Source organism: Scyliorhinus torazame, chromosome 13 (assembly GCF_047496885.1).
Source record: "Scyliorhinus torazame isolate Kashiwa2021f chromosome 13, sScyTor2.1, whole genome shotgun sequence".
NCBI lineage: Eukaryota > Metazoa > Chordata > Chondrichthyes > Carcharhiniformes > Scyliorhinidae > Scyliorhinus > Scyliorhinus torazame.
The window spans coordinates 162,806,216-162,832,568 of record NC_092719.1 but is presented as its reverse complement, the minus strand read 5'-3'; the positions used below and the strand labels follow the sequence as shown (position 1 = coordinate 162,832,568).

At 47.5% G+C, this 26,353-nt stretch overlaps 1 protein-coding gene across 1 annotated transcript in view; it reads right to left on the bottom strand.

The window, feature by feature from the left end:
* The window catches only part of LOC140387635 (calcium-dependent secretion activator 1-like), a 452,144-nt gene that overhangs the window by 317,707 nt on the left and 108,084 nt on the right, over positions 1-26,353 (bottom strand). The window contains exon 4 of the mRNA XM_072470830.1: positions 4,096-4,207. Within this exon, the coding sequence (XP_072326931.1) occupies positions 4,096-4,207 (112 nt within the window). The remainder of the gene's footprint in view (positions 1-4,095; positions 4,208-26,353) is intronic.

Below are 26,353 nucleotides of genomic sequence, written 5' to 3'. Positions count from 1 at the left end.
TCCTGCTGCCTCTATCTATGGCTTATGTCTCTGCTATAGAGCGGTACGGTGGCGCAGTGGGTAGCACTGCTACCTCATGGCACTGAGGATCCGGGTTCGATCGCGACCCTGGGTCACTGTCCGTGTGGAGTTTGCACATTCTCCTCATGTGTGTGTGGGTCTCAGCCCAAGTATGTGCAGGGTGGGTGGATTGGCCCCACTAAATTGCCCCTTAATTGGAATTTTAAAAAAAAATGTCTCTGCTACAATTGTAATTGTGTCAATGTCTTCGAGTGGCATATGTCTGTTATTGGCTTCGGTGTTCAACTGTCCCGATGTCTGTTATATGTATCCTTGCATTTTACTGACTTATCCCTTACATCTGCATTGATGAATCTCTCAATTTGTTATTTTTATCTGTATTATAGATGTACTGGGATCTCTGCGTGTTGCTGCTGTCTCTGCCTCTGCGTTGTTGGCTCTGTCTGTGACTACTGACTACAACTGCATCTCGGTGGCCTTCCCAGTGGTAATGCCTGTGACTTATGGCTCTATATGTTACTGGGTGGTTTCCCAATGACTGGATGGACGAGTCTGTATCCTTTGTATTCTGCTTGAGGATAATTAGTTACTGTTTTTGAAACAGCAACACATCTGCAATGCAGACAACTCATCTGTGATTAAATAATCACCGTAATACTGCTCCATCCTGATTGCAAATCTTTATTATGTATGCGAGACTCGTCTTTTTAATTGGCATTTTAAATATGCACCGCAGAAAAGTACATTGCATTCTGATTATTCCTCATCATTGGACAAAACAGTCAATTTTCCTGAAATGGCACCTGTGCTGTGCATTTATGGACAGACTAACCCAGTTTCTGGTTCAGATGCAGGTCACTGGTTCGACCTCGGCTAGGGTATTGTGACCATTTCTGGGCAGCGCACTTCAGGAAGGCCTTGGAGAGGGTGCAGAATAGCTTTGTAAAAATTATACCACGGATGAAAATTTCAGGAAAGACGAGAAAGATGTAATTGTTTTCCACAGAGCACAGAAGGTTTAATCGAGGTGCTATACATTATGAGGGCCTTTGATGAGAGCAGACAGAGAGAATCTGTTTTTACTGGCAGAAGGGTCCAGAACCAGAGGACACATTTAAAATAATTGGCAAAAAAAACTAGGGGGAAGAGGGAGAGAATTTCTTTTTTTAAAACTCAGCGAGCCATTATGACCTGGAATTCACTTCCTGAAAGGGTGGTGGAAGTGGATTCAATGAGCGATTTTTAAAAGGGAATTGGATCGCAAGCTACAAAAGAAAATAAAAATTGCAAAGCTATGGGAAAAGAGCAGGGGAGGCAGACTAATTGGATAGCTCTGTCAGAATGCCATCAAAGGCACAACAGGCTGTATGGTCTTCTGTGCTTTACGATTTTATGAGATGCTGATGAATATACTGTCCATTCCTAGCATCTGCATTATTTGACGTAAATGACTGACTCAGTGCATTGATACCCACAACATAGCTGACAATCGAAAGATATTTACTGTTCACCAATGTCATTGCTTGCAGATATGAGATTCTCTACTTCTTCCCAAATTATCTCTCTTTTTCTGTTCATCTTCTACTTTTTCTGTCTTTCTGAACTGTTATCTTCTCTTTCATTTCAATGCACACTTTCTTTCATTCTTGTCTGTAATGTGCATCATCTTCAGTGTATATTGGAAATCATCATCACAGACGATTGTACTCTAAATATTTGGAATATCACTTCTTTCCCTTTTAGTAACGTTACAAAATTCTAACCCATATGTTAAGTTATTACTACTTGCCAATTGGGATGAATAGAATGTCGTAAATTTAAGAACCACTTTTAACCTCCCCCACTAACTCCCAACAAGGGGTCTGTAGGACAGGGAGGGAATTCATAATTGAGCAAACTTTTCTGTTTCCGGTGCACTCACACTCCACAGCAATCGGACAGATGGGATTTGGACAACATTGGAAGCTTTCGGTGTTTCCAGTCAAGGGCCTCATACATATGGAAACGTCAGGGTCCTTTAACATAATAAATAGGGGGCTGGATTCTCCGCAGCCCCGCGGCGAACGCGATGTGGTGAATGTATTACTGCTACCACTCACCATTGTAATTGCATTACATTGTATTGTATTATGTTGGTGCCCTTGTGGGCTCTGCCTGTGGCTCCGCCCCCTCAGGGGAGGCATATAGAGCTGCAGCCTGTAGGCGGCACTCAGTACAGAGCAGTCGCAGGCAGGCACATTTCTAGCTGATTAAATTGATGCAACCTCTGTTTACTTCAACTCTTCGTCTCGTGTGAATTGATGGTCGCATCACGCGATTTTGGCGCGGGGCTGCAGAGAATCCAATTTCACGCCAAAATCGGGTTCAGTGTCAGTCCAGCGATTCACTGGGACCCGAGAATCGGCGTGATCGTGAAATATACCCCACGGCTGGGGGCCCATTGACAGAGGCCAGCCCAGTGATCTTCCGCTCCCGACCGGCCGAGTTCCCGACGGTGTGGAACTAACCTGCTATTGCCGGTCGGGATGCTCGTGTGGCGGCTGCGGGGCGACCGCCCTGGTGGGGGATCGGGTGATCGGACACCGGGGCGGGGGTGGGCCTTATAGGTCAATATCTGCGCGGTCAGATCTTCAGGCGCACGGCCGATCGGGGGGGGGGGGTCTACATTTTCAATCTGCCTCCGCGGTCCGAGTCCGCCATGACGTTCGGCGCAGCCACTGGAGGACACCGCTGTGCGCATGCGTGGACTCAAACCTGGAAGTGCGGGGACCTGTGTCTGCAGCTAAAGCTGCGTGAATTACTCTGGGTCCCTGCTAGCCCCCTGCAGGGCATTGAATCAGCTCATCTTTTTTGCAGGAATCTCCAGAGTAAAACTCCAGAGTTTTTACGCCACCGTGGAGACATAGTCCCATTTTGGGAGAATCCAGCCCAGGGTCTCTATGTGATTTTAGCGCACAGATGCATGTTCGGCAGGTGGTGCCATCCTCATGATTGAAAACTGGGCTAAGCAGTGCATGTCCAGAGACCGGCTAAGAATTAAATTTTATGAAAGATATTGGGCGAGATTCTCCGTCCGTTCACGGCAGTGGAATCCTCTGATACTAAACCCCCCCCACCCCCGCTCCCAGTCCGACATCCACACGTTCATTGCTGGCATCCCCAATCCCTAGCATTCGCAAATCACCTGGCATCTGTGCTCGGGGACAGTGCCAAGGCACTGCCTGGGCATATCCCTCTACCTCCCTGGAGCTATAACAACTTCTGTGCCTCTGGAGGGATCCCCTCGATTGCCTGACGCCTGACCAAATTTATTGTAAACTACGCCAGCGTGACACCATAGCAGCGCTGGTTGAATATTCTGAGGTTCCCGCAGAGCACTCCACTGGAAAGGGGGTTGAAAATTTCAAAACACAATCACACCGGAGACAATTTTGATTCTCTCGGGATTTTGAGCCCATGCAAGGTTTTCACAGGCAGGCTCAAAATCACCCCCAGTGTGTGAAAAATAAGTCAACATTGATTGTATGCTTTATTTACCAATGTCCTTAAACATCGCAGAAAGGAAATCCTGAACTGATTTTAAGTCAGGCCAGTAGTTCCACAGATAGGGGTCGAGGTAGGTGGAAAAATGTTCTCATATCGGCAGCATGAACGTCAGGATATTTTAAAGACCTTCCAGTCAAAGTGGTCTGGTTCATAAAGTAATGAGTTAAAGGCTCTTAAAAACATTCTGTGTGGGAGGGGGTGTGGGTGAACAGACAAGCATTAAAGTGGCAGATTTACTGACGAGCAGCTTCAGTATTCAGTATTACACTGATCTCCGAACAGAAGATCAGTCCCTTGTACAAGATGCATTCATTGCTTCCCTATTAAGATGTTTTTAATAGCTTTAGGAAGTAAAGGCAGTTCCTACTTATTTGTTATTTTCTGAGAGAGATTTGGAGAGATGTATCAGACTGTGCAATTGGTACTGCAAAGCACCTCTTTCGCTGCAGACTCTAAATGCAATCAGTATGGACTTGGCACTGTCTCACTGGCATAAATCATTAATTGCAGGAAGCAAGAAGCACTTACCCGCCCAAGCTCTTTGTCTTCCAGGGCCAACACGCCAGTACTCTCTGTGAAGAGTTTCACCTTTACTGCAGGAAGTGGGTGTGTGCTGGTAAAGTCACCTTGGGTACCCCAGCTGCAGAAGAGAAACCGTTTTAGAAGTAGTAAATCCAGTGTCTTTGAAATACCTGAATTAAATATCAAGTGACTAATCATGAACTTCAATCCACAGTGCAAAATCAAAAGTTGGGCTTTGAAATAACTTAAATTGCTGGGCTCAAACACAATCACCATTTATTTTCATTAAAAAGCATCCTTACAGAAAATGCTAATTGAAAAATGTTTGTACTGTTCAGAATTGAAAGCTAAGGTTTACTGCACAGCTGGAGAGTGAAATAAGAGTTAACTCAGGAAAGGTCACATGGACTGACGTGAAAAGAGAAAAGCTCTAAGCACAGCTGGGAACTGTCACAACATTTAAACCTGAAACAGGTCCACACAGAGTCACAGCGACGAAGGGAGGTGAAATGCACAGCCCCCTTAAAACATGCTGGCTTCATTCTGACAGAATTAATTACTGTAATGTAGTCACCATGCTTGCTGGGTAGGGTACATGAGAAAGCTTGTGAAGGGTCAGTGATGAGGCCAGTGTGGGCGAGGGGAAGTAATGGAGAGAAGATGCAATGCCAATCTACATAAACATTTTTATAGTTAATTCTATCAAAGATATTGCACGCACATTTTGATTTGTGACTTATTTGTTTTCCGGCCTTTATTTTCATTCAGCTGTCATTAAATCCCAATTTCACTGTAATTATTTGTGAAATGCAAGTTCATTATATATAGAGGCAGATATGGGTCCACCCAATACAGATTTTCAATGAAACACACAATGGTGCAGTGAGGGACCCTGGCCAATAGGGGGGGGGGGCATCCATACTGAGCCTGGTGGCCCTGAATTTGCTGATGGGCTCAAGAGCATATCTGCAGGCAACACAGAACAACATCGGCTCTGATTAATGACCGCCCCTTTAGAGTGGGAAAAACATTTGCCAGGCGTTGAGAGGTGGTGGAGACTGAAGACAGTTCAGACACGGATCTCTTGAATTGGTGTGAAGTTTCTGGACTTTCAGTGAGTAAAGGTGCAAGGCTGGTTTCTGGCATTCAGCTCAGTGGGCAGCCTGAGACAAAAGTGAGGTCACCGATCTAACATTCGGAGTGTGAGAGCCTGCAACGCCTATAGCGAGGCAAGGAGGAGGCACTGGTCAACGGCCATCAAGGGGAGCGGCGGGGGACTCTCGATCTCCAGGTCAGGGCTGAGGAGGGCGGGCGGGCAGGCAATCAACCAAACAAAGAACAGAGGCTAGGGTAGATAGCCAATAGCAGAGCCAGGCAGCCAGCCTGGAGCATACATGGTCATTGAAGGTTGAGGCTTGAGGTCTGGCCACCTGAGCGAGAGCTGAGGGGTGAGCAGAGCAGCAGTTGGGAGGTGCGAAGAAGGCCAGGCAAGCGCCGGTGCAGTGGTTTTCAGGGAATCAGGTATCAGCGGTCAGCAGGGATGGGGCGACTCGACCAGAGTCAGAGGGCAGCCAGGCAGCGCTGAGAGCGAGAGGGCTGGACAGCAACCAACATCTTGGGCGCGATTCTCCGACCCCCCACTGGGTCGGAGAATCGCCGGGGCCTGGCGTGAATCACGCCCCCGCCGTGTCCCGAATTCTCCGCCACCAGAGATTCGACGGGGGCGGGAACCGCGCCGCGCCGGTCGGCGGGCCCACCCCCGGCGATTCTCCGGCCCGTGATGGGCCGAAGTCCCGCCGCTGTCAACCCTCTCCCGCCGGCGTGGATTAAACCACCTTTTGAACAGCGGGACAAGGCGGCGCGGGCGGTCTCTGGGGTCCTGGGGGGACACGGGGCGACCTGGCCCCGGGGGTGCCGCCCACGGTGGCCTGGCCCGCGATTGGGGCCCACCGATCCGCGGGCGGGCTTGTGCCGTGATGGCACTCTTTTTCTTCCGCCTTCGCCATGGTCTTCACTATGGTGGAGGCGGAAGAGACCCCCTCCACTGCGCATGTGCGGGGATGACGTCAGCAACCGCTGACGCTCCCGCGCCTGCGTCACCCGACGAAGACATTTCGCCGCCGGCTGGCGTGGCGCCAAAGGCCTTTCACGCCAGCCGGCGGAGCGGAAACCACCCCAGCGCGGGCCTAGCCCCTCAAGGTGAGGGCTTGGCCCCTAAATGTGCGGAGACTTCCGCACCTTTGGGACGGCCCGACGCCGGAGTGGTTCCCGCCACTCCATTACGCCGGAACCTCCCCGCCCCGCCGGGTAGGGGAGAATCCCGCCCCTTGTTTCTTCCTGTTTTAGCATGCTGAATTCACTGCCATTTCTCGAATTGATGCCGCTGTCTTTTATGATATCCTTGACCATTGGCACCATAGCTTTCCCGAATATTTTTTCTAGCAGCCAGTTACTCTTGTAGGAATTTGACAGTGAACTCCGGCTCACACTCACACCAATTATTGTCACAATTTCTGAAGACAATCCCCCTCCCAACTCTTCCATAAGCTTTGTTTAATTTGTCTGGTTTTGAGCAGCTTAAACAATGGGCGACTTATTTGTGAACCACTGAAATCAAGACAGATCATCCTAGTCAATATGAAGTGACACTATGAATCTAGAAGTCAAAAATGCAGAAAGTTGGAAACGAGGAAAGAGGACGCAGCAAAGCAATAAAAAAATGTGGCACTTTACTGTAAAAGGTTTGAAGGTTTGAGCAGTTCCCTAACTGCACATTCATCCCCAACAACAATATCCACTGAAGGTTTTGGTGACTTGTCTGATGACTTCGACCTACCGATTTCCGGAGACAACACATCGCCTGAAAAATGTGAACAAGAAGGACAAGTGAACTCTAAAATGGGAAGAGAACTTCAAGATACTGTTCAAACTCATTTTTCTGCTTCTGAAGTGAGGAAAGAAACCTACCCTGAAGACATTGCCTTATGGCCAAAATCTGTTCCACTGGGTACAATTGAATATTTTCTGATAAATAGACCAGAGAACAAAGGTAACATGGGAAATTTGAGAAAAAAGTTTGAAGTTCGAGGCTGAAAGCAGCTTAGAAGTCTTCACGAGTCCCATTTTCTGAGGGTGAAGAGAAATGGCATGACGGAAAGGAGAAATTGGCTGATTATTTTTTGGAGACCTCTAATGCAGTCTATTGTTATGTTTGCCAATAATTCCCTTACCCTAGTAAACGGAAACAATAATTTGTCAACCAGGTACTCCAACTGGAGAAATGTTGGAAGAGATATTGCTGATCATGAAACTTCCAAAAGTCATATTAAAGCTATGTGTGCATTTATTCAAATATGTAAATCATCTGGAAGAATTGATTCTGCGTTATCGACTTAGTTTGAAAAGGAGTGTTCTTATTGGAGGAATGTGCTGAGACGTGTTTTTGCCACAGTCAAACTGCTGTCTTCTTTGGGACTAATAATAATAATGATAATAATAATCTTTATTATTGTCAGAAGTAGGCTTACATTAACAGTGAAAAGTAGTTACTGTCAAAATCCCCTAGTCGCCACACTTCGGGGCAGCACGGAGCACAAGTGGCTAGCACTGTGGCTTCACAGCGCCAGGGTCCCAGGTTTGATTCCCCGCTGGCTCACTGTATGTGCGGAGTCTGCACATTCTCCCCATGTCTGCGTGGGTTTCCTCTGGGTGCTCCGGTTTCCTCCCACAGTCCAAAGACGTGCAGGTTAGGTGGATTGGCCATGATAAATTGCTCTTAGTGACCAAAAAGGGTAGGAGGGGTTATTGGGTTATGGGGATAGGGTGGAAGTGAGGGCTTAAGTGGGTCGGTGCAGACTCGATGAGCCGAATGGCCTCCTTCTGCACTGTATGTTCTATGTACTCCGGCCCCTGTTTGGGTACACAGAGGGAGAATTCAGAATGTCCAATTCACCTAGCAGCTCGTCTTTTGGGACTTGTGGGAGGAAACTGGAGCACCCGGAGGAAACCCACGCAGATACAAGGAGAACATGCAGACTCCGCACAGACAGTGTCCCAAGCGGGAATCGAACCCGGGATCCCGGCAGTGTGAAGCAACAGTGCTAACCACTGTGCTACCGTGCCACGCCATATTTAAGAGAACACGATGAGTCTTCAGTGTCAAGTCGAAGAGGTAATTTTTTAGCCGGCTTTGAATGTCTCTGAATTTGATGAGCTTCCCAAAGAACATTTGAAAATGTATCAATATTGTGGCTCAGGGAAGACCAACTTATCAACGCACGGAACCGATGATGACTTTGTCACTAGAATGGCAGAGTGACTCAGAAACCAATCAATTCACTAATGAAGTCAAAGATGTCAAATACTATTCCATGATAGTTGATTCAAAACCAGATGTGAGCCATGTGGACCAATTAACATTAATTTTAAGGTAAGCGACCAGCAATGGAAAAGCTGTAGAGTGATGTATCTGTTTTGTTCAGCTATAATCTCACACTTTGAAGTGCCTGGAGACAACGGTTTGAAAATCCTTCCAAAAGTAGGTTGTCAAAAATTGTTGTGAGCACACCTTCAACAATGCCACAAATATGACAGGAAATAATCAAGTCTACAAATTAGACTGAACAATGCAAACCGCTGTGCATTATTCATCCCATGCACCGGCAATCCTTGAATTTAATCTGCAATGCAACAGCTGAATCTTGTGAGGCAGCCGTTCATCCATTTGACTTTATTCAAAACTTGTATGCCTTCTTTCCGGTTTCACCGCATTAGTGGAACATGCTACAATCACATATGGATCACACATGTCAGCCATGGCTGACAAAGGAAGTTAAGGAATGCATCAAAGCAAAAGAGAAAGCCTATAATGTGGCAAAGAGTAGTGGGAAGTCAGAAGATTGGGAAGGCTACAAAAACAAACAGAGGATAACAAAGAGAGAAATAAGGAAAGAGGATCAATTATGAAGGTAGGCGAGTCAGTAGCATTAGGAATGATAGTAAAAGTCTCTTTAAATACATTAAAAACAAATGGGAGGCAAAAGTAGATATTGGGCTGCTCCAAAATGACGCTGGTAATCTAGTGATGGGAGACAAGGAAATAGCTGAGGAACTAAATAAGTACTTTGCATCAGCCTTCACAGTAGAAGACATGAGTAATATCCCAACAATTCAGGAGAGTCAGGGGGCAGAGTTGAATATGGTAGCCATCACAAAGGAGAAAGTGCTAGAGAAACTAAGAGGTCTAAAAATTGATAAATCTCCGGGCCCAGGTGGGCTACATCCTAGAGTTCTAAAGGAGATAGCTGAAGAAATAGTGGAGGCGTTAGTTATGATCTTTCAAAAGTCACTGGAGTCAGGGAAAGTCCCAGAGGATTGGAAAATCGCTGTTGTAACCCCCCTGTTCAAGAAGGGAACAAGGAAAAAGATGAAAAATTATAGGCCAATTAGCCTAACCTCGGTTGTTGGCAAGATTCCAGAATCCATTGTTAAGGATGAGATTTCTAAATTCTTGGAAGTGCAGGGTCGGATTGGGACAAGTCAGCATGGATTTAGTAAGGTGAGGTCGTGCCTGACAAACCTGTTAGAGTTCTTTGAAGAGATAACAAATAGGTTAGACCAAGGAGAGCCAATGGATGTTATCTATCTTGACTTCCAAAAGGCCTTTGATAAGGTGCCTCACGGGAGACTGCTGAGTAAAATAAGGGCCCATGGTATTCGAGGCAAGGTACTAACATGGATTGACGATTGGCTGTCAGGCAGAAGGCAGAGAGTTGGGATAAAAGGTTCTTTTTCGGAATGGCAACCGGTGACGAGTGGTGTCCCGCAGGGTTCAGTGTTGGGGCCACAGCTGTTCTCTTTATATATTAACGATCTACATGACGGGACGGGGGGCATTCGGGCTAAGTTTGCCGATGATACAAAGATAGGTGGAGGGGCAGGTAGTATGGAGGAGGTAGGGAGGCTGCAGAAAGATTTAGACAGTTTAGGAGAGTGGTCCAAGAAATGTCTGATGAAATTCAACGTGGGCAAGTGCGAGGTCTTGCACTTTGGAAAAAAGAATAGAGGCATGGACTATTTTCTAAACGGTGACAAAATTCATAATGCTGAAGTGCAAAGGGATTTGGGACTCCTAGTCCAGGATTCTCTAAAGGTAAACTTGCAGATTGAGTCCGTAATTAAGAAAGCAAATGCAATGTTGTCATTTATCTCAAGAGGCTTGGAATATAAAAGCAGGGATGTACTTCTGAAGCTTTATAAAGCATTAGTTAGGCCCCATTTAGAATACTGTGAGCAATTTTGGGCCCCACACCTCAGGAAGGACATACTAGCACTGGAGCGGGTCCAGCGGAGATTCACACGGATGATCCCAGGAATGGTAGGCCTAACATACGATGAATGTCTGAGGATCCTGGGATTATATTCATTGGAGTTTTGGAGGTTGAGGGGAGATCTAATAGAAACTTACAAGATAATGAATGGCTTAGATAGGGTGGACGTAGGGAAGTTGTTTACATTAGCAGGGGAGACTAGGACCCGGGGGCACAGCCTTAGAATAAAAGGGAGTCACTTTAGAACAGAGATGAGGGGACATTTCTTCAGCCAGAGAGTGGTGGGTCTGTGGAATTCATTGCCACAGAGGGCGGTGGAGGCCGGGACGTTGAGTGTCTTTAAGACAGAAGTTGACAAATTCTTGATTTCTCGAGGAATTAGGGCTATGGAGAGAGAGCGGGTAAATGGAGATGAAATCAGCCATGATTGAATGGTGGAGTGGACTCGATGGGCCAAATGGCCTTACTTCACAATTGTCAGCCTCAGTTAAAGTCTTGTCACGGAAGTTCCTCAGTGGAAGCAGAGGCACTATCATTAACAAAGAATACGTTGATGAGAAGCGTGCAAGAAACATGAAGTTATTTTTTGATGACACTAGAAGCAATGAAATCACTTTAAAAGGGAAAAAGATCATCAGTGAGATTGTCAATGTTATTTGTGACACAATAATGGTGCAATTGCAGAGTAGAAGTGAATCACTGAAGAATTTTTTTGCGTGCTTTTCGACAAATGAGAATGCTAAGAGCCACTGCAGTAAAAGATTTGTTGAATTCTACCGGGAGGATATAGACACAAATTCTTTTGAAGGTGAAGTGAAACAATGAATTCATTTCATTGGTAATGATGAGCTCTGTGCTTTGAGATCACCAGCTGATTAGTACAGACATGTCAGTGATGGTTTGCAGCAACCTTTCCAAATGTGAACCCATTCTGAAAATATTTTTAACAATACCTGTCACAAATGATACATATATTTCTCTATATTGAAAAGAGTGAAAGTTTACTGCGAGTACAATGAGTCAGGAACATTTGACAAGTTCAGCAATTATGACACACGAAAATGCATCTTTACTCGATTTTACCTACAATGATGTGATTGATGATTTTGTGAAGAAAAAATAAAGAAGACAAACCATCGAAGTTGCCATGGATTGCAAACAACTGATGAAGCAAGAAAATCTAAAACATCTATCCCTCTACCATTTCCTCCAGTCTAAATTTCTGTTCTCTAAGAGAGAACATATTCTGCAATGATATAATGGTTGGTGAAGACAATTGAGCTGGTGTCACATGCTGGTGTCACATGGTGTCACATGCAGACAATTATAACCGGTGAGTAACCACCATCTTTATTGGCCTTCAGAATCCTGCCAGACAATTGCACTACAGCACTCTGTCAAGCAGTGATTTTGAGTTTCTGTGCCTTGCATTGTGTGAGCTGAGCGTTGGCAGGGTCAGGAGGGCATTTCTATCATTGGGAGCGGGGCTCAATGTCAATGGAGGCACGGTTTGACATCATTGGGGACGGCCCACCACATCACCAGGGGGGCAGGACGTGATGTGCGGCCCACACAAAGACAAAGAGCACAGGTCCCCTAAAAGTGTAAGTCCGCCTCTGATCCGATAGTATTAAACAATTGAAAATACACACATTTGGGCAACTGAAAAAGTCTGAAACTGTTTTGTTTAAAAAAAAAATTTAAATAAATTTGGAGTACACAATCATCTTTTTTCCAATGAAGGGGTAATTTAGTGCGCCAATCCACCTAACCTGCACATCTTTGGGTTGCAGGGGTGAGGGGTAGAGGCTTTAAAATTATGATAACGATACAATGGATACAGAGAAAATGTTCTCATTTTCAAAAAGTCACCAAGAAATCCATTGGGAGTTCTGAAGAAATGTTTTTTTCCACAGAGTGGTGACAATGCACGGAAACTCGCTACCAGAGGAAGCGAAGCGGATAGTATAGATGCTTTTAAGGGAAAGTTAGAGAAGCAAAGGAGGGAGAAGGGAATAGCTGATTACAATGATAGGCTCAGACGAGGAGAGGGGGAGGGGGCTCAATAGGAGCATAACACCAGCATGGGCTGGTTGGGCCTTAGCGGTATATCCTATGTAAGAAATCATGTATCATACACTGATTGCAGAGGTTGACATTATTCGTATGTTGCAATTAGTCAGTGCAGAGGGGAGGAGCCAGGATCATCACTGCATTATAAAAGGTCAGATCATTGATGCCAACAATAATTGAAAAATAAATCAGTTGAAACTCTTGAGTAAGTGATTACTAATGTGAAATACCAATCCAGCCCCAGCTGATGTATTGTGTCCAGTTGTGGGCCTCACATTTTAAGAAGGACACAAAGGTTTTGGAGACGATACAGAAGAAATTTATTGGCGTGGCTCCAGGGATGAGGATTGCAGTCACGTGGACAGAGTGGGAAAGCTGGGTGGATCGCCTCATCACAGAGAAGACAAAGAAGAAATTTCATGGAGGTGTTTAAAAATGATTAACAGCTCCGATAAGAGTAATTAAAGAGAAACCTTGGTTTAAGCATCAATAACGAGAGAGCACAGTTTGAAGATGACCGGTAGAATACCAGAGGCGACATGAGGTAAATCTTTTGTGCAATGAGTTGGTTAAAATGAGTTGGTTAGGATATTGACTGCTCTGTCTGCCTGATGAAGCAATGGATACAGATTCAATTGTAGCTTCAAAAAGGAATTGGATAAACACATGAAGGAGAAAAAGTTGCAAAGAATGAGACACGTTCTTCCAAGTGCCAGCAACATTTTGATGGGCTGAACAGCCTCCTGTGGCGTATTATTGTAAGCCATCATGAAACCCTTTGTGTAGTCTTGGTACTTGGTAAAATTCTGCCAACCAGATTCAGAGATAAACTTTGACATATATTCTCCCTGTGAATACCAACATTCATTAAGGTTCACAAGTAAAGCTTTGAGATACTGTAACACTGGCTGACATGTGCATTCTTGACTCTGCTTCACCTTCCTTCATTTATTATACATCCATATCTCTCTCACTTCAGTACAAGCTTTTTTAACCATTGGTTTCTTTGCCTTTTTAGCATAGAGGCCGAGATTCAGTTTTTCCTCTGCAATATTTAGAAAATATATTTTTATTAAAGTTTTATCTTTTTTTTAATATAAAACCCAACAAATTGTTCAAAGCATGACTGGTACAGTGCAGAACAAACAACATTTCTGCAGATATAAGAACAGAAAAAGACAGAAAAAAATTCAGAACATTGGTTTTCAAGATCTAGTGCCTGTATTTATAGATCGGATCAATGAGTAAACGGGGGGGGGGAGTGAAGAGGATAAGGCCAAATAAGAATGATAGGATAACGTATCAAGATGCACACCTTTATGTACAGTGAGAGCATGACTTTCAAAATGGTTCATGGAAAACTTGCAGGAGCTGGTCAGGCAAAGTGGTGGCTACAAATTTGAGACAGGGGTCCAACACTTCATGGACGTCAAGAATTGCATAGGAGAACATTCCGTGACTATTTTATACCAATTTTGAATTCAGTGATACTTGTCACTAACCCAGAAGCAGAGAGTGTTTTTACAAGTCGCAAAGGTTAGGATGTTGTACAATTCTCCTATCTGGAAGACCCAGAATTAGGAACTAAGGATCAAATTCGAAAGCTCTGTTAAATATCCACCTTAACTCCACCAGACCAGTAGGATTGAATTTTGACACAAGTCCATACGCAGTGTATATAATTACCCTCGACTCCCAGACACTTTCGGCACATTGGGGATATAGCAGGAGCAAATCTGTGTCTCAGACTTGCAAACGATACAGTATCTTCAACGGAGTCTCCTTTATTCTATAGCATACCGAAATATTATTGGCATAATCTCATATACTATCCCATGTCTCCTTATCAATATTAGTTGCTAAGTCTCTTTCCCAAGACTGCAAAGTACGCAATGTACAAACACAGGATCTAGAGCACAAGGTATCGTGAAACTTGCTAATTAACTGTTTAGGCTTGCAGAAATCAGGATTTTTTTCCACTGGGAAAATAGGAGAGACAAGACTCAAATTTGACTTGTTATGGATAAAGTTGCAGATACTTAAAAAAGGGAATGTCTCAAAATATCAAATTGTTAGCATGGCTGCTCAAAGGATGATAAGGAAGCACCGCTGAACATATTTCCCAGCCTACAAATGCCTATGGCCGGAATTCTCCCTTCTGGGGACTAAGTCCCCATGCCAGCGGGAAATCCGGCGCGAACGACTCCGGCCCCCAAGGTGAGGAATTCTCCCCTGTATCGGGGGCTCCAGCTGGCACCGAAGGGATGGCGCGAGTTCGCGCATGCGCAGAAGGGTCGGCGTAGTTTGGCGCATGCACGGAGGGTTCTCTTCTCTGCGCCGGCCATGGCAGAGCCCTACAGGGGCCGGCGCGGAAGGAAGAAATGCCCCCATGGAACAGGCCAGCCCGCAGATTGGTGGGCCCCGATCGCGGGCCAGGCCATTGTGGGGGCACCCCCCCGGGGTCGGATATCCCCGCGCCCCCCCCGAAGACTGCCCCCGCCGACTTACCTGCCTGGTCCCGCCGTGTGGGACCATACGTAACCCACGCCGGTGGGTCTGGCCAAAAACGGTTGCCCGCTCGGCCCAATGGGGCCTGGAGAATTGCTGGGTTGCCAACGGCCCCCAACCGGCGTGGCGTGAATCCCGCCCCCGCCCGAAAAGCGACGCCGGAGAATATGGAAGCCGGCCTCGGGGCGGGATTCGCGCCACCCCCCAGGGGATTCTTCTACCCGGCCGGGGATCGGAGAATCTGGGCCTGTATCTCTCCGCCCTCCAAGTATCGAATCCATAGGGCGGGCTTCTCCCCTACCCGGCGGGGTGGGCTGTACTGGCGCCAAGGAGTGGCATGAACCACTCCGGCGTCAGGCCTCCCAGAAGGTGGTGCAGAATCCTCCGCACCTTCAGGGGCTAGGCCGGTGCCTAGAATCCTCCGCGCCGGCCATGGCGGAGGTTGACAGCAGTCGGCGCGGAGGGAAAGAGTGCTCCCACGGCACAGGCCCGCCCGCGGATCGGTGGGCCCCGATTGCGGGCCAGGCCACTGTGGGGGCACCCCCCGCGCCCCTGCCCCCGAGGACTCTGCAGGCCGCCCGTAGAGCCAGGTCCCGCCGGTACGGACCTGGTTTGATTTATGCCGGTGGGACCGGCCGAAAATGGGCGGCCGCTCGACCCATCGTGGGCCGGAGAATCGCCGGGGGGGCGGCTGGCTGGGGGAGGGTCGGAGAAACCCGCCCATGGTCTCTAAGATCCGGTGGGAAATCTGGACAGCCCTGGATTGGACAAAGAGTGGAAGTCAGTTTAGATCTCTCTTTTAATTGACGGACCATCCTCCGTGCTTTAAGAGTATTAATAATAATAGGACTATTGCACCTGGCAGAACCCGACTTAATGTTCACCACACTCGAATACTATAACTTGTTGAGGTCTGACCAAAAGATCATAAAATAACAAGGCCTGCAAAGGGAAAGCTGACTGGACTGCTTAAATATCGAGCCAAATGGAGGTAGGTTCTGCCTAACCCAGTCCCTTATAAACCCAAGATGAGAGGCTAGTTGGTACAGTCTAATATTTAGAACCTCATTTGTACCTGGGAACTGTATTGTACCTAGTCTCACAGTCGAATCCTTGAATCTTTATCAAGAGGTGCAGCAATCTTGGTGGTGCACCGGCCAATGATTTTCACCAAATTATCTCCAGCAGCTTGCGATCAGTTTCTACCACTAATCTTTTGCCGAAGAGACAGGAAATAAATCACATGATTCCAAATAGTAAAGCTCAATGTTGGAATACTTAGATTGTGTTGCAGACACAGATTTTGAAGCCAAAGGCAATCTGTTTGCCTTTTTGTCATATACATCCTCTCCGATCTTTCTGTGATGCATCTATTTCCAGGGTAGTTGTCTCTCTAGGATTGCAAAATTGCAATGTCGATGCTTCTGATAATGAATGTTTCAGTGGTTCGAAGGAGGTACTGATGTTCTTTGTGCCACAAGATAAGCACATCTTTTCATAACAATTCCCTTAGTGAGGAATGTTTTTGAGCAAAGTTGGAAATGTATGGAGACAAGGAATTAAAGTGACCCTGACATCTTCAAGGATTGTCCGTATCTTGAAGATTTGGCATAATTTTAATATCATGTATTTTACTTGAATTGGGACATACGTCAGCAGGAATGAATAGAACTGAAGAAATTCATCTGCAGCATTTTGATGTTGCATTTCAGGCTGTTGAATACCAATCCTTCATCACGTGTCACCTGCATCAATAAGTGCAGATTATAGTCATGTTCTTGCTTTCTTCTTCCCACAATGATTACCAGCCCACAATGTTGTGCCGACCATTTATCCTAATCGAAGATCAACCTAACCTACACTCCTTCAATTTACTGCTGTCCATGTGCTTGTCTAAGAGTCGCTTAAATGTCCCTAGTAACTCTAATTCCACCTCTGCTGACAGTGCATTCCACACACCCACTACTCTCTGTGTAAAGAACCTACCTCTGACATCTCCTCCATACCTTCCTCCAATCACCTTAAAATTATGTCCCCTCGTGACAGCCAATTCAACCCTGGGGAAAAGTCTCTGGCTACCCACTCTATCCATGCCTCTCATCACCTTGTATGCCTCTATCAAGTCACCTCTCTGCCTTCTTCGCTCTAGTGAGAAAAGGCCTAGCTCCCTCAACCTTTCTTCATAAGACATGCCCTCCAGTCCAGGCAGCATCCTGGTAAATCTCCTCTGTACCCTCTCCAAAGCATCCACATCCTTCCGATAATGAGGCGACAAGAACTGGACACCATGGGCGCGATTCTCCACTCCCACGCCGGTTGGGAGAATCGCCTGGGCTGCCAAAATTTCCCGGGACGCCGGTCCGACGCCCTCCCGCGATTCTCCCAAGCGGCGGGAACAGCCCGGTCGAGTTTCGCGGGCCGCAGGCCGGAGAATCGCCGGAGACACCCAAAATGGCGATTCTCCGGCACCCCCGCTATTCTCAGGCCCGGATGGGCCGAGCGGCCAGGCCAAAACGGCGGGTTCCCCCGGCGCCGTCCACACCTGGTCGCTGCAGTCGTGGGCGGTGAGTGAACGCTGGGGGGGGGGCGGCCTGCGGGGGGGGCGAGGGGGGATCCTGCACCGGGGGGTACCTCAGATGTGGGGTGGCCCGCGATCGATGCCCACCGATCGTCGGGCCGTCCTCTCTGAAGGAGGACCTCCTTCCTTCCGTGGCCCCGCAAGATCCGTCCGCCATCTTCTTGCGGGGCGGACTTAGAGAGGACGGCAACGACGCATGCGCGGGTTGGCGCCGGCCAACCTGCGCATGCGCGGATGACGCCCGTTATGCAGCGCCGGCCGCGTCATCTATGCGGCGCCGCTTTTACGCGGGCGACAAGGCCTGGCGCGTGTAGATGACGCGGCCCCGATCCTGGCCCATTGTCACGGCCTGAATCGGTCGGGACCGGGACCGTTTCGCGCCGTCGTGAACCTCAACGCCGTTCACGACGGCGCGGCCACTTCGGCGTGGGAGTGGAGAATCCCGCCCAATATTCCAAGTCTGGTCTAACTAGGGTTTTATAAAGCTGCAGCAAAACCTCGCGGCTCTTAAACTCAATCCCCATGTTAATGAAAGCCAACACACCATATGCCTTCTTCACAACCCTATCAACCTGGGTGGCAACTTTGAGGGATCTATGTATGTGGACCCCAAGATCCCTCTGTTCCTCCACACTTCCAAGAATCCTGCCTTTAACCCTGTATTCAGCATTCAAATTTGACCTTCCAAAATGAATCACTTCACATTTATCAAGGTTGAACTCCATCTGCCACTTCTCAGCCCAGCTCTGCATCCTGTCAATGTCCTGTTGTAACCTGCAACAACCCTCAACACCATCTACAACACCCCCAACCTTTGTGTCATCAGCAAACTTACTAACCCACCCTTCCACTTCCTCATCCAAGTCATTTATAAAAACCACAAAGAGCAGAGGTCCCAGAAACAGATCCTTGCAGGACAGCACTGGTCACCGACCTCCAGGCGGAATACTTTCCATCCACTACCACTCGCTGTCTTCTTTCGGCCAGCCAATTCTGTATCCAGACAACCAAATTTCCCTGTATACCATTCCCCTAACTTTCTGAATGAGCCTATCATGGTGAACCTTATCAAATGCCTTACTGAAATCCATATACACCACATCCACTGCCCGACCTTTATCAATGTGTCGCGTCACATCCTCAAAGAATTCAATGAGCCTTGTGAGGCATGACCTGCCCCTCCCAAAGCCATGCTGACTATCTTTAATCAAACTATGTTTTTCTAAATAATCATAAATTCTATCTCTCAGAATCCTTTCCAATATTTTACTCACCACAGGCATAAGACTGATGGGTCTGTAATTCCCAGGATTTCCCTATTCCCGTTCTTGAACAGGGGAACAGCAATAGCCTCCCTCCAATCATCTGGTACTACTCCAGTGGAGAGTGAGGACACAAAGATCATCGCCAACGGCGCAGCAATCTTCTCCCATATAGATGCATCCTGGTGCAATGCATGACATGTGAGCTTGAAAGAGATCGATTACGAAACATAGAAAGCTCTTGCAACGTCTCCGTGAGATGTACTGAGCAGTAACCATGCTTGGCATCGCTTAGAGCAGACGTTTGCACCTGGAAATCTCAAATTTAACTCTGGTGATGTGCGTATTGTGTAAGGACAATGTTTCATAGCTCTGTCCATTGTTTAAATATTTGGAATTTGGGTCATCCTCATCTCAGTCTAAGCTGGGGAATTTAGTGGACATTCTGATAATACCTCTTTGACCTTCCTTCTGCTGTAGTGCCTGGGGTGAGTGTCACCTTGGCCGCTTTTGTGCAATTTTCTAAAGCTCCACCCTCAAGGACAAGTTGTGGTGGGAATGGACCATGGAGTAATGGTGTCTTTGCTTTTTATTCAATGTACTGTTCAGCAATTCCTGAGAGGCCAGGCACTGCAATCTCACCACGATGGATCCGTCTGCTTATCAACTCTTTACTTGAGCACTAGCTCAGCGCTGTGTCTCCAAAGCTTTTCTTTGCAGTCACCACACTGCATGTTCAACACACTCCAATACTACAACTTGTTGTGGTCTGACCAAAAGATCAATGGTCTTTTCAGGCCATGTAGCATGATCTAAGGCTGTTCACCATGTTGCATTGCTTCATATCACTGTCACCTGCCTTACCACTACTGATCACTATGTTGTGTTATTATGATAATTGAGTTTTGTGACCATGCAGGACACAGAGCACCAATCACTCATAAGGGATTGGATAAACATGGTGTGGACTAATTTATTAAGACGAGGCACATGACAATAGTTATACAGTTATAAAGCTTGAAGGTATCAGATTGTGTGTGTGCTCTGCTCAGAGCAAAAAATAAACTAAGACTGGCTCACGTGACACACTTCCCTTCCAGTGATGCCATGCTGATATCTCTTAAAGGCATATTACAACAATTTCCCCTTCATGACCTCCTATAAATGACCTACATAACACCAGTGCCTCTGAAGGTTACCACCAGTACCAATACCCGGGATCATTTCACAAATATTTCACTCTCAATGAAAATCTGGGACTCACTGAGCAGAGATTCCCGATTGACCTGCAGTTGAGTTAAAATATTTACTCTGCATCAACATCCAATTTTATTGGATTGACAGAGGTCGGGCGTAAGAAATTTCTGCTCCAGGAATCTGGATTTCCATCAGATTATTTGGGATTTTCTCGGTGAGAGAGCAGACAGTCCCAGAACCAGCCCTGAAGTTTGAACTCCCTGGGTTTCCCCTTTGCTCAATATTGCTGCATTTCCAGCTGAATACGATGTGAGTGCAGATTGGAAAATGGTCACATCAGGCATCTCGTTCATTGCCCCAGGTAAAAGTGGTACAAAGTCCAAGGGGGCGGGGTTAGGGCAAGGACCACCCGTCCCCCCTCTCCCCCCCAGAAAAGTTCAGTCTGAGGAGGAAGATTCAGCAGATCAAGATAATTAGAGATGAGCAGCAAATACCCCCTGAGAGAGATCAGAAACACTGAGAGAGGTGGGAACAATTTCTGTGCATATGGGAGCATCCCTTTGCAGTCGCTTGATGGTTGGCGAATGGGCAGCATTCCGATTCCCATGGTGCAGTAGGGCATGAGTTTTTTTTAAAGCTTGTCAACAGTAAATGGAGCACTAGGTAAAGAGGCAGGAAGAGGAAGAGACGTGGTGCTTTGCGAAAAGCTAAAACGCTGATGGAAATCCATGGTTTCTGTAAGGACAATGTTGAACACCAGAATATTTCAGCAATTCTGAGGAAATTGTCGGGACACTGGTATATTTAATTAAAAACCAGGAAGCTCTGAGCAGAACTGGAATATTTGGTCACTCAAAGTCATGTGGGATTCACGGCAGCTTTCTAGCAGGCAGGTGAGACTCCTGGCGCCTCTATTAAATACCACCCAATGTGTCAGCTTTACAGTTTCTGAATAAAAGTAATCTTTTTCGCTACTATTGGAGGTTGTCAATATCAACCAGTCAGATCGTTGCTCCCCACATGCCCCCCCGCCCCCCCCCCCCCCCCCGCGGGGCATGTTTTACGGAGGTGGTGATCCATTGGCCGGCAGCAGGATCTTCTGGTTCTGCCGCTGTCAACTCTTCGTTGCCGGGGAACTTGCATGGGGGGTCTCCGTTGCCAGGACTGGAAGATCCCACCGACAGGAACTAAAATCACTAAAAGTAGCAATGTTGGGGGCAGCATGTGGAGCAGTGGTTGGCACTGGGACTACGGCGCTGAGGACCTGGATTCGAATCTGGCCCTGGGTCACTGTCCGTGTGGAGTTTGCACATTCTCCACATGTCTGCGTGGGTTTCACCCCCACAACCCAAAGATGTGCAGGTTAGGTGGATTGGCCATGCTAAATTGCCCCTAAATTGAAAAAAATAATAATTGGGTACTCTAAATTTGTATTAAAAAATAAAAGTAACAATGTTGTCAATAAAATCATCAATAAAATCAAACCAAGCACTCGGGCTTATTTCTAGAGGGACAGAATTGAAAAGCAGAGAAGTAATGTTAAACTTGTATTGAATGTTAATGAGGCCACATTTGGAGGGCAGTTCTGTGGAGGGTGCAAGAACGATTGACAACAGTGACAGCAGAACAGTGAGGTTATACCGATCAGGAAAAGATGATCAGGTTAGGCCTTGAAAAAAGTGACCTGATAGAGGTCTTTAAAATTAGAAAGGTTTTAACAGAGTCGGGAAGCTGGATTTTCCCGGATGGGTCACGATCCTGATATCAACCTCAATTCCAGGTCAGGAGTCTGCAGTGGGCAATGGTGGGACATCATGTGCAACCTTCACAAAGCTGCCTCTGGGAGGTCCTGTCCAATTTAGGATGACAGGTAGGCCAACGAAGTCTAATCAGAAGGCTTGCAGCAATATGACGTCAGCGGAGGTGGGCACTGCTGAGGCATGTAGGTGAGTGTGTGTGGGCTCAATGCCTGCAGGGAAGTTAGCAAATAAAGAGGCCCAAAGCCTATAGGGCTATAAGGGTGGAGGGAAAGTTCCAAGGTGGAGTTGTGACTGATATTTTTCTGGCCCTGCGCCCTCATTATTGGGGCATGGGCTCTCTGGCCCTGATGGCTGCTGGGCCTCACTGCTGGGAGGCAGCCTCCAATGAGCTGGCTGCCTCCTGTACTCAAAGGGGGGACTGCACCAATGGTGGGGAAACTACTGCCGCTGTCACAAAATGGTCCCGAAGTGGGCCCTTAAATGCTCAAATTGATTGCCTGTCTCCTTGGAGTGGGCAGCCAACCCTGATCCCGGCCGCTGGGGCAAATTCCTGGAACTCCCTCCTTAACAGCGCTATGGGTGTACCTACACCTCAGGGACTGCAGTGGTTCAAGAAGACAGCTCATCACCATTTTCTCAAAGGAAACTGGGGATGGGCAATAAATGCTGGCCTAGCCAGCAACACCCACAACCTGTAAACGAGTAATAAGTGCCTCAGGGGCAGGAATGAGGGGAGGCCTGTCCCGAAGAGGCTTCCTGTCTTTCACCTTGTCTTCACAGGGCCAAGAAAATTCAGTCCCGTGTGCTTCCACTTGTGGGAAAGAGCAAAACTAGTAGCCATCGATATAAGTTGTTCACGAAAAATAGAAGATTGTGGAACTCACTATCATATGGAGCGGTATTTATTAGATAGTTACGGGGAAGTGAGAAAAGTATTTAAGGGGAAAATCAAGAGAGTTTGGCTGATAAGTGTTAGATGAGGAAGGATTGGAGGAGACATGAGGGGACGATGAACATCAGCATGGATGGTTGGTTTTGTATCTGTAAGAAAAGGTAGTCCTCACCGAGTTGAGTGAAATAACAATGGATACACGGCACTCGACGCTACCCAACCAAGCTTATACCAGAAGTGCTTAAGTCGCTCTGCCCCCTTAACGGGAAAGTGTCTATTCCCCCAAAGATTCTGGGAATACGAGATCCCCAACGCCGTAAGTATCATATGGATACAGGTTATGACATCCCTCCCCCAAACTCCGAAGGATCATCCACTGGCTGCAGACGGGGAGGAGGAGAAACAGAAGGAGAGGAGGGGAGACAGACTCTCATCGGCTCCATCATGTGTCCGAGGCACTGGGCCCGATGGCGCTGCCCCAGGGAACGATGCTTTATACTGCGGCACCGCAGTAGGATGGTGGCAGAAGGCGTTTGTGCAATGGATTCCACCTCAGAGGCCGCTGAAGGCTGCGTGTCCATTTTGGAGTCTGAAGAGGGCATGCCCTGTGGATGTGTAGCAAGGCCTGCAGGGGGCGCCACAGTGGTCTGGTTGGACTGCAGGACCGGATCCTCTTGGACGGGGTGCACGTCAGGAACCGGACAAAAAGGCAGCCTTCGCGACCGAAGGTGATCCAAATGGCGCCGTAATTGCTGGCTGCCGACCTGAATCCAGTAGGAGACTGGACCAATCTGGCGTAGAACAGTCCCTGAGAGCAAGTGGGCACCAATGGCAACGTTTTGGATGGACACTATCCCCTGGAGAAAATTGTCAGGGTGGAGGACGTGGAGCAGGGCAACATTCCTGCTCTTCTCGGGTCTGGTGCACCTTTTCAGCAATATCCAGGAACAAACTCAGGTGGGTACAGAGCCGCAGGCCTATGAGCAACTCTGCTGGAGTTACCCCCATTACTGCGTGTGGCGTGGTTTGATAGGCAAACCACTGTCTGCTTGCAGAATCCTGCTTGAATGCCTGAACGACTGGCTCAGTCAAGCCTTTAGACGGCGAGTGGTAAAGCTTTAATGAACGCCGTGAAGCCCTGTTGTCTGTATAGAGGACACTGGGAATGCCATGCGTGGAAAAAGAGACGCAGTTAATCGTCGGTAGCGCGAGAGGTGATCGTTGTCATCCGGTGGATCTCCAACCATTTTGAATGTGCGTCCACCAACAGGAGAAATATGAAACCCATGAATGGACCAGTGAAGTCAGTGTGAACCCGGGCTCAGGGGTGGCCTGGCCAGTCCCAGGGACGAAGAGGCGCAGCGGCAGGGAGCTCCTGGTGTTCCAGGCAGACGGGGCATTGCTGAAGCGCGTATGTCCGAAGGATTCTGGGAATATGAGATCCCCGATGCTCTACGTATCATATGGATGCTGGTTATGGCAGTTAGGTCGAATGGCCTATTTCTGGGCTGTACATGAACATAGAACATACAGTGCAGAAGGAGGCCATTTGGCCCATCGAGTCTGCACCGACCCACTTAAGCCCTCACTTCCACCCTATGCCCGTAACCCAATAACCCCTCCTAATGTTTTTGGCCACTAAGGGCACTTTATCATGGCCAATCACCTAACCTGCACGTCTTTGGACTGTGGGAGGAAACCGGAGCACCCGGAGGAAACCCACGCAGACAAGGGGAGAAAGTGCAGACTCCGCACAGACAGTGACCCAGCGGGGAATCGAACCTGTGTCCCTGGCGATGTGAAGCCACAGTGCTAGCCACATGTGCTACCGTGCCGCCCCTTCTTCTGCTACTTGTGGTACTGTGCTGTAAAGGCAAAATATCAGAAAATAAAGCAAATAGAACATCAAGTATCCCAGTTTTCTGATTGAACCACCCTACACTCTAAGAAATAAATTCCTGCACTTTCAGCACTTATTTGCTGACTTCTCTGCTGGCCCCCCTCAAAATAACGTAAAAATCAATCATTGCTTAAAAACAACGTACACCAGTTTTTATCTCCTTCAGTAAAAGTAATCGTATGTTGGGAAGATCTGAAATTTATTTACGCGACACCCATGTTTCCACTACATTTTTCATCTAATTAAAGCAGCCTTTCTCATTGGAAATGTACTGGCATAGTATGGGGTGGGGGGGGGCGCGTGGGGGTTGGGGTAGGGTGGGTAGGGAAGCGACAGGGAATGGGTTGGCTCCTAAGTCCCCAAGGCCTGTTTATTGCCAGACGTATTTTTCAGGTGTTTGAAATGAGACAAGCAGGAGGCAGCATAAATGTGCAAACCAGTTGCCTATATCCATTGAAATTCTGAGGGGCATACGAGGGGGGGTGGTTGCAAGCAGCGCCCACTGAGCAGCCTATCCAGGGGCCCTTACTGTGGTTCTCTTGGAGACCCAAAGAAAAGTTCAACCCGCTGTTATCCCATTGAAGGCAACCGTATTGATCACTCAACCATTCCCACCCCCGTCCAGAACCTCTCACCACCCCCCCACCACCACCTCGTCGCCGTACAACAGATGAGCTGCAGAGGGCTCAGCGGCAGCAAGTCAATGAAGCTCAAGCCTCAAAATGGCTCAGGCCTCAAGCTGTCACTTCGATGACTTCTACCTTGGCAGAAATCGGTTCTGATCCATTTCAGTGCTCTGAGCTGTATGTTGGCCCAAATTACTGTCTGATGTAAACATGGGGTTAAAGTTATGTAAAACGCCCACGGGGTCATTAAGCCCACGGGTATTCAGTGGGACAAATGCAGGCGGTGGCTTGCTGCTGTTTGAGATTAATAAGGCTGTAAATTTACCTTTGTCCCGGAGATGGGCTCTATTAACACCCACAGTGAAAACAGAATGAGCTTTTTTCTGCATGCAAAATCTGTCAGATACAGGATAATAACAAGGGGCAAAAGGTAAAACTACATGTAGCTACTTAGAAAACTAAAAAAAAACAGTACCTTCAGCAGAGTCTGCAGCAAAACTCACTCCCTTCATGTAACAATATTAAAAGATTCAATATTTGCAATAGGAAGTTCAAATTGATATGTAATTCATATTTTCATTATTACTAGTCACTCATGTAAAACAAACATGATTCTTAGGTTGTGAGTGGCTGTATAATTGCTGCCGTTTATTGTCCATCGCTGGTTGCACTGATGGTGACATTTCCGAATTTAAGACTCCCAAACTCCAGCTATTAACAAGATGGCAGGTGAACTCTCGATTATCAGTCCAGACCTCTGGATGATGAAGTCAATAAGGCAACCAGAACACTATTATAATCCTAATAGAACTGATGAATGAAAATCCATCGCCACTAAACCAGAGGTCTGTAAAATGACAATCCAAACAAAACACAGCACAGTATATCTAGAAACTGCAACAAGCTTAATTATATTGGGGGTGATTCTCCAAGCTCCACTCCGGGCCGGAGAATCGGCACAACCACGCCACGACGCCGGCGCGCGATTCTCCGAGGCGCGCAGAATCGGCGGCGGCACATTTGGCGCGGCGCCGGCCGCTGGAATCGACGGGGCGCGTCGATTCTCCGGCCCGGATGGCCCAAGCCGCCGCGCGGATACGACAGAGTCCCGCCGGCGCTGTTCACCCCTGGTCGCTGCC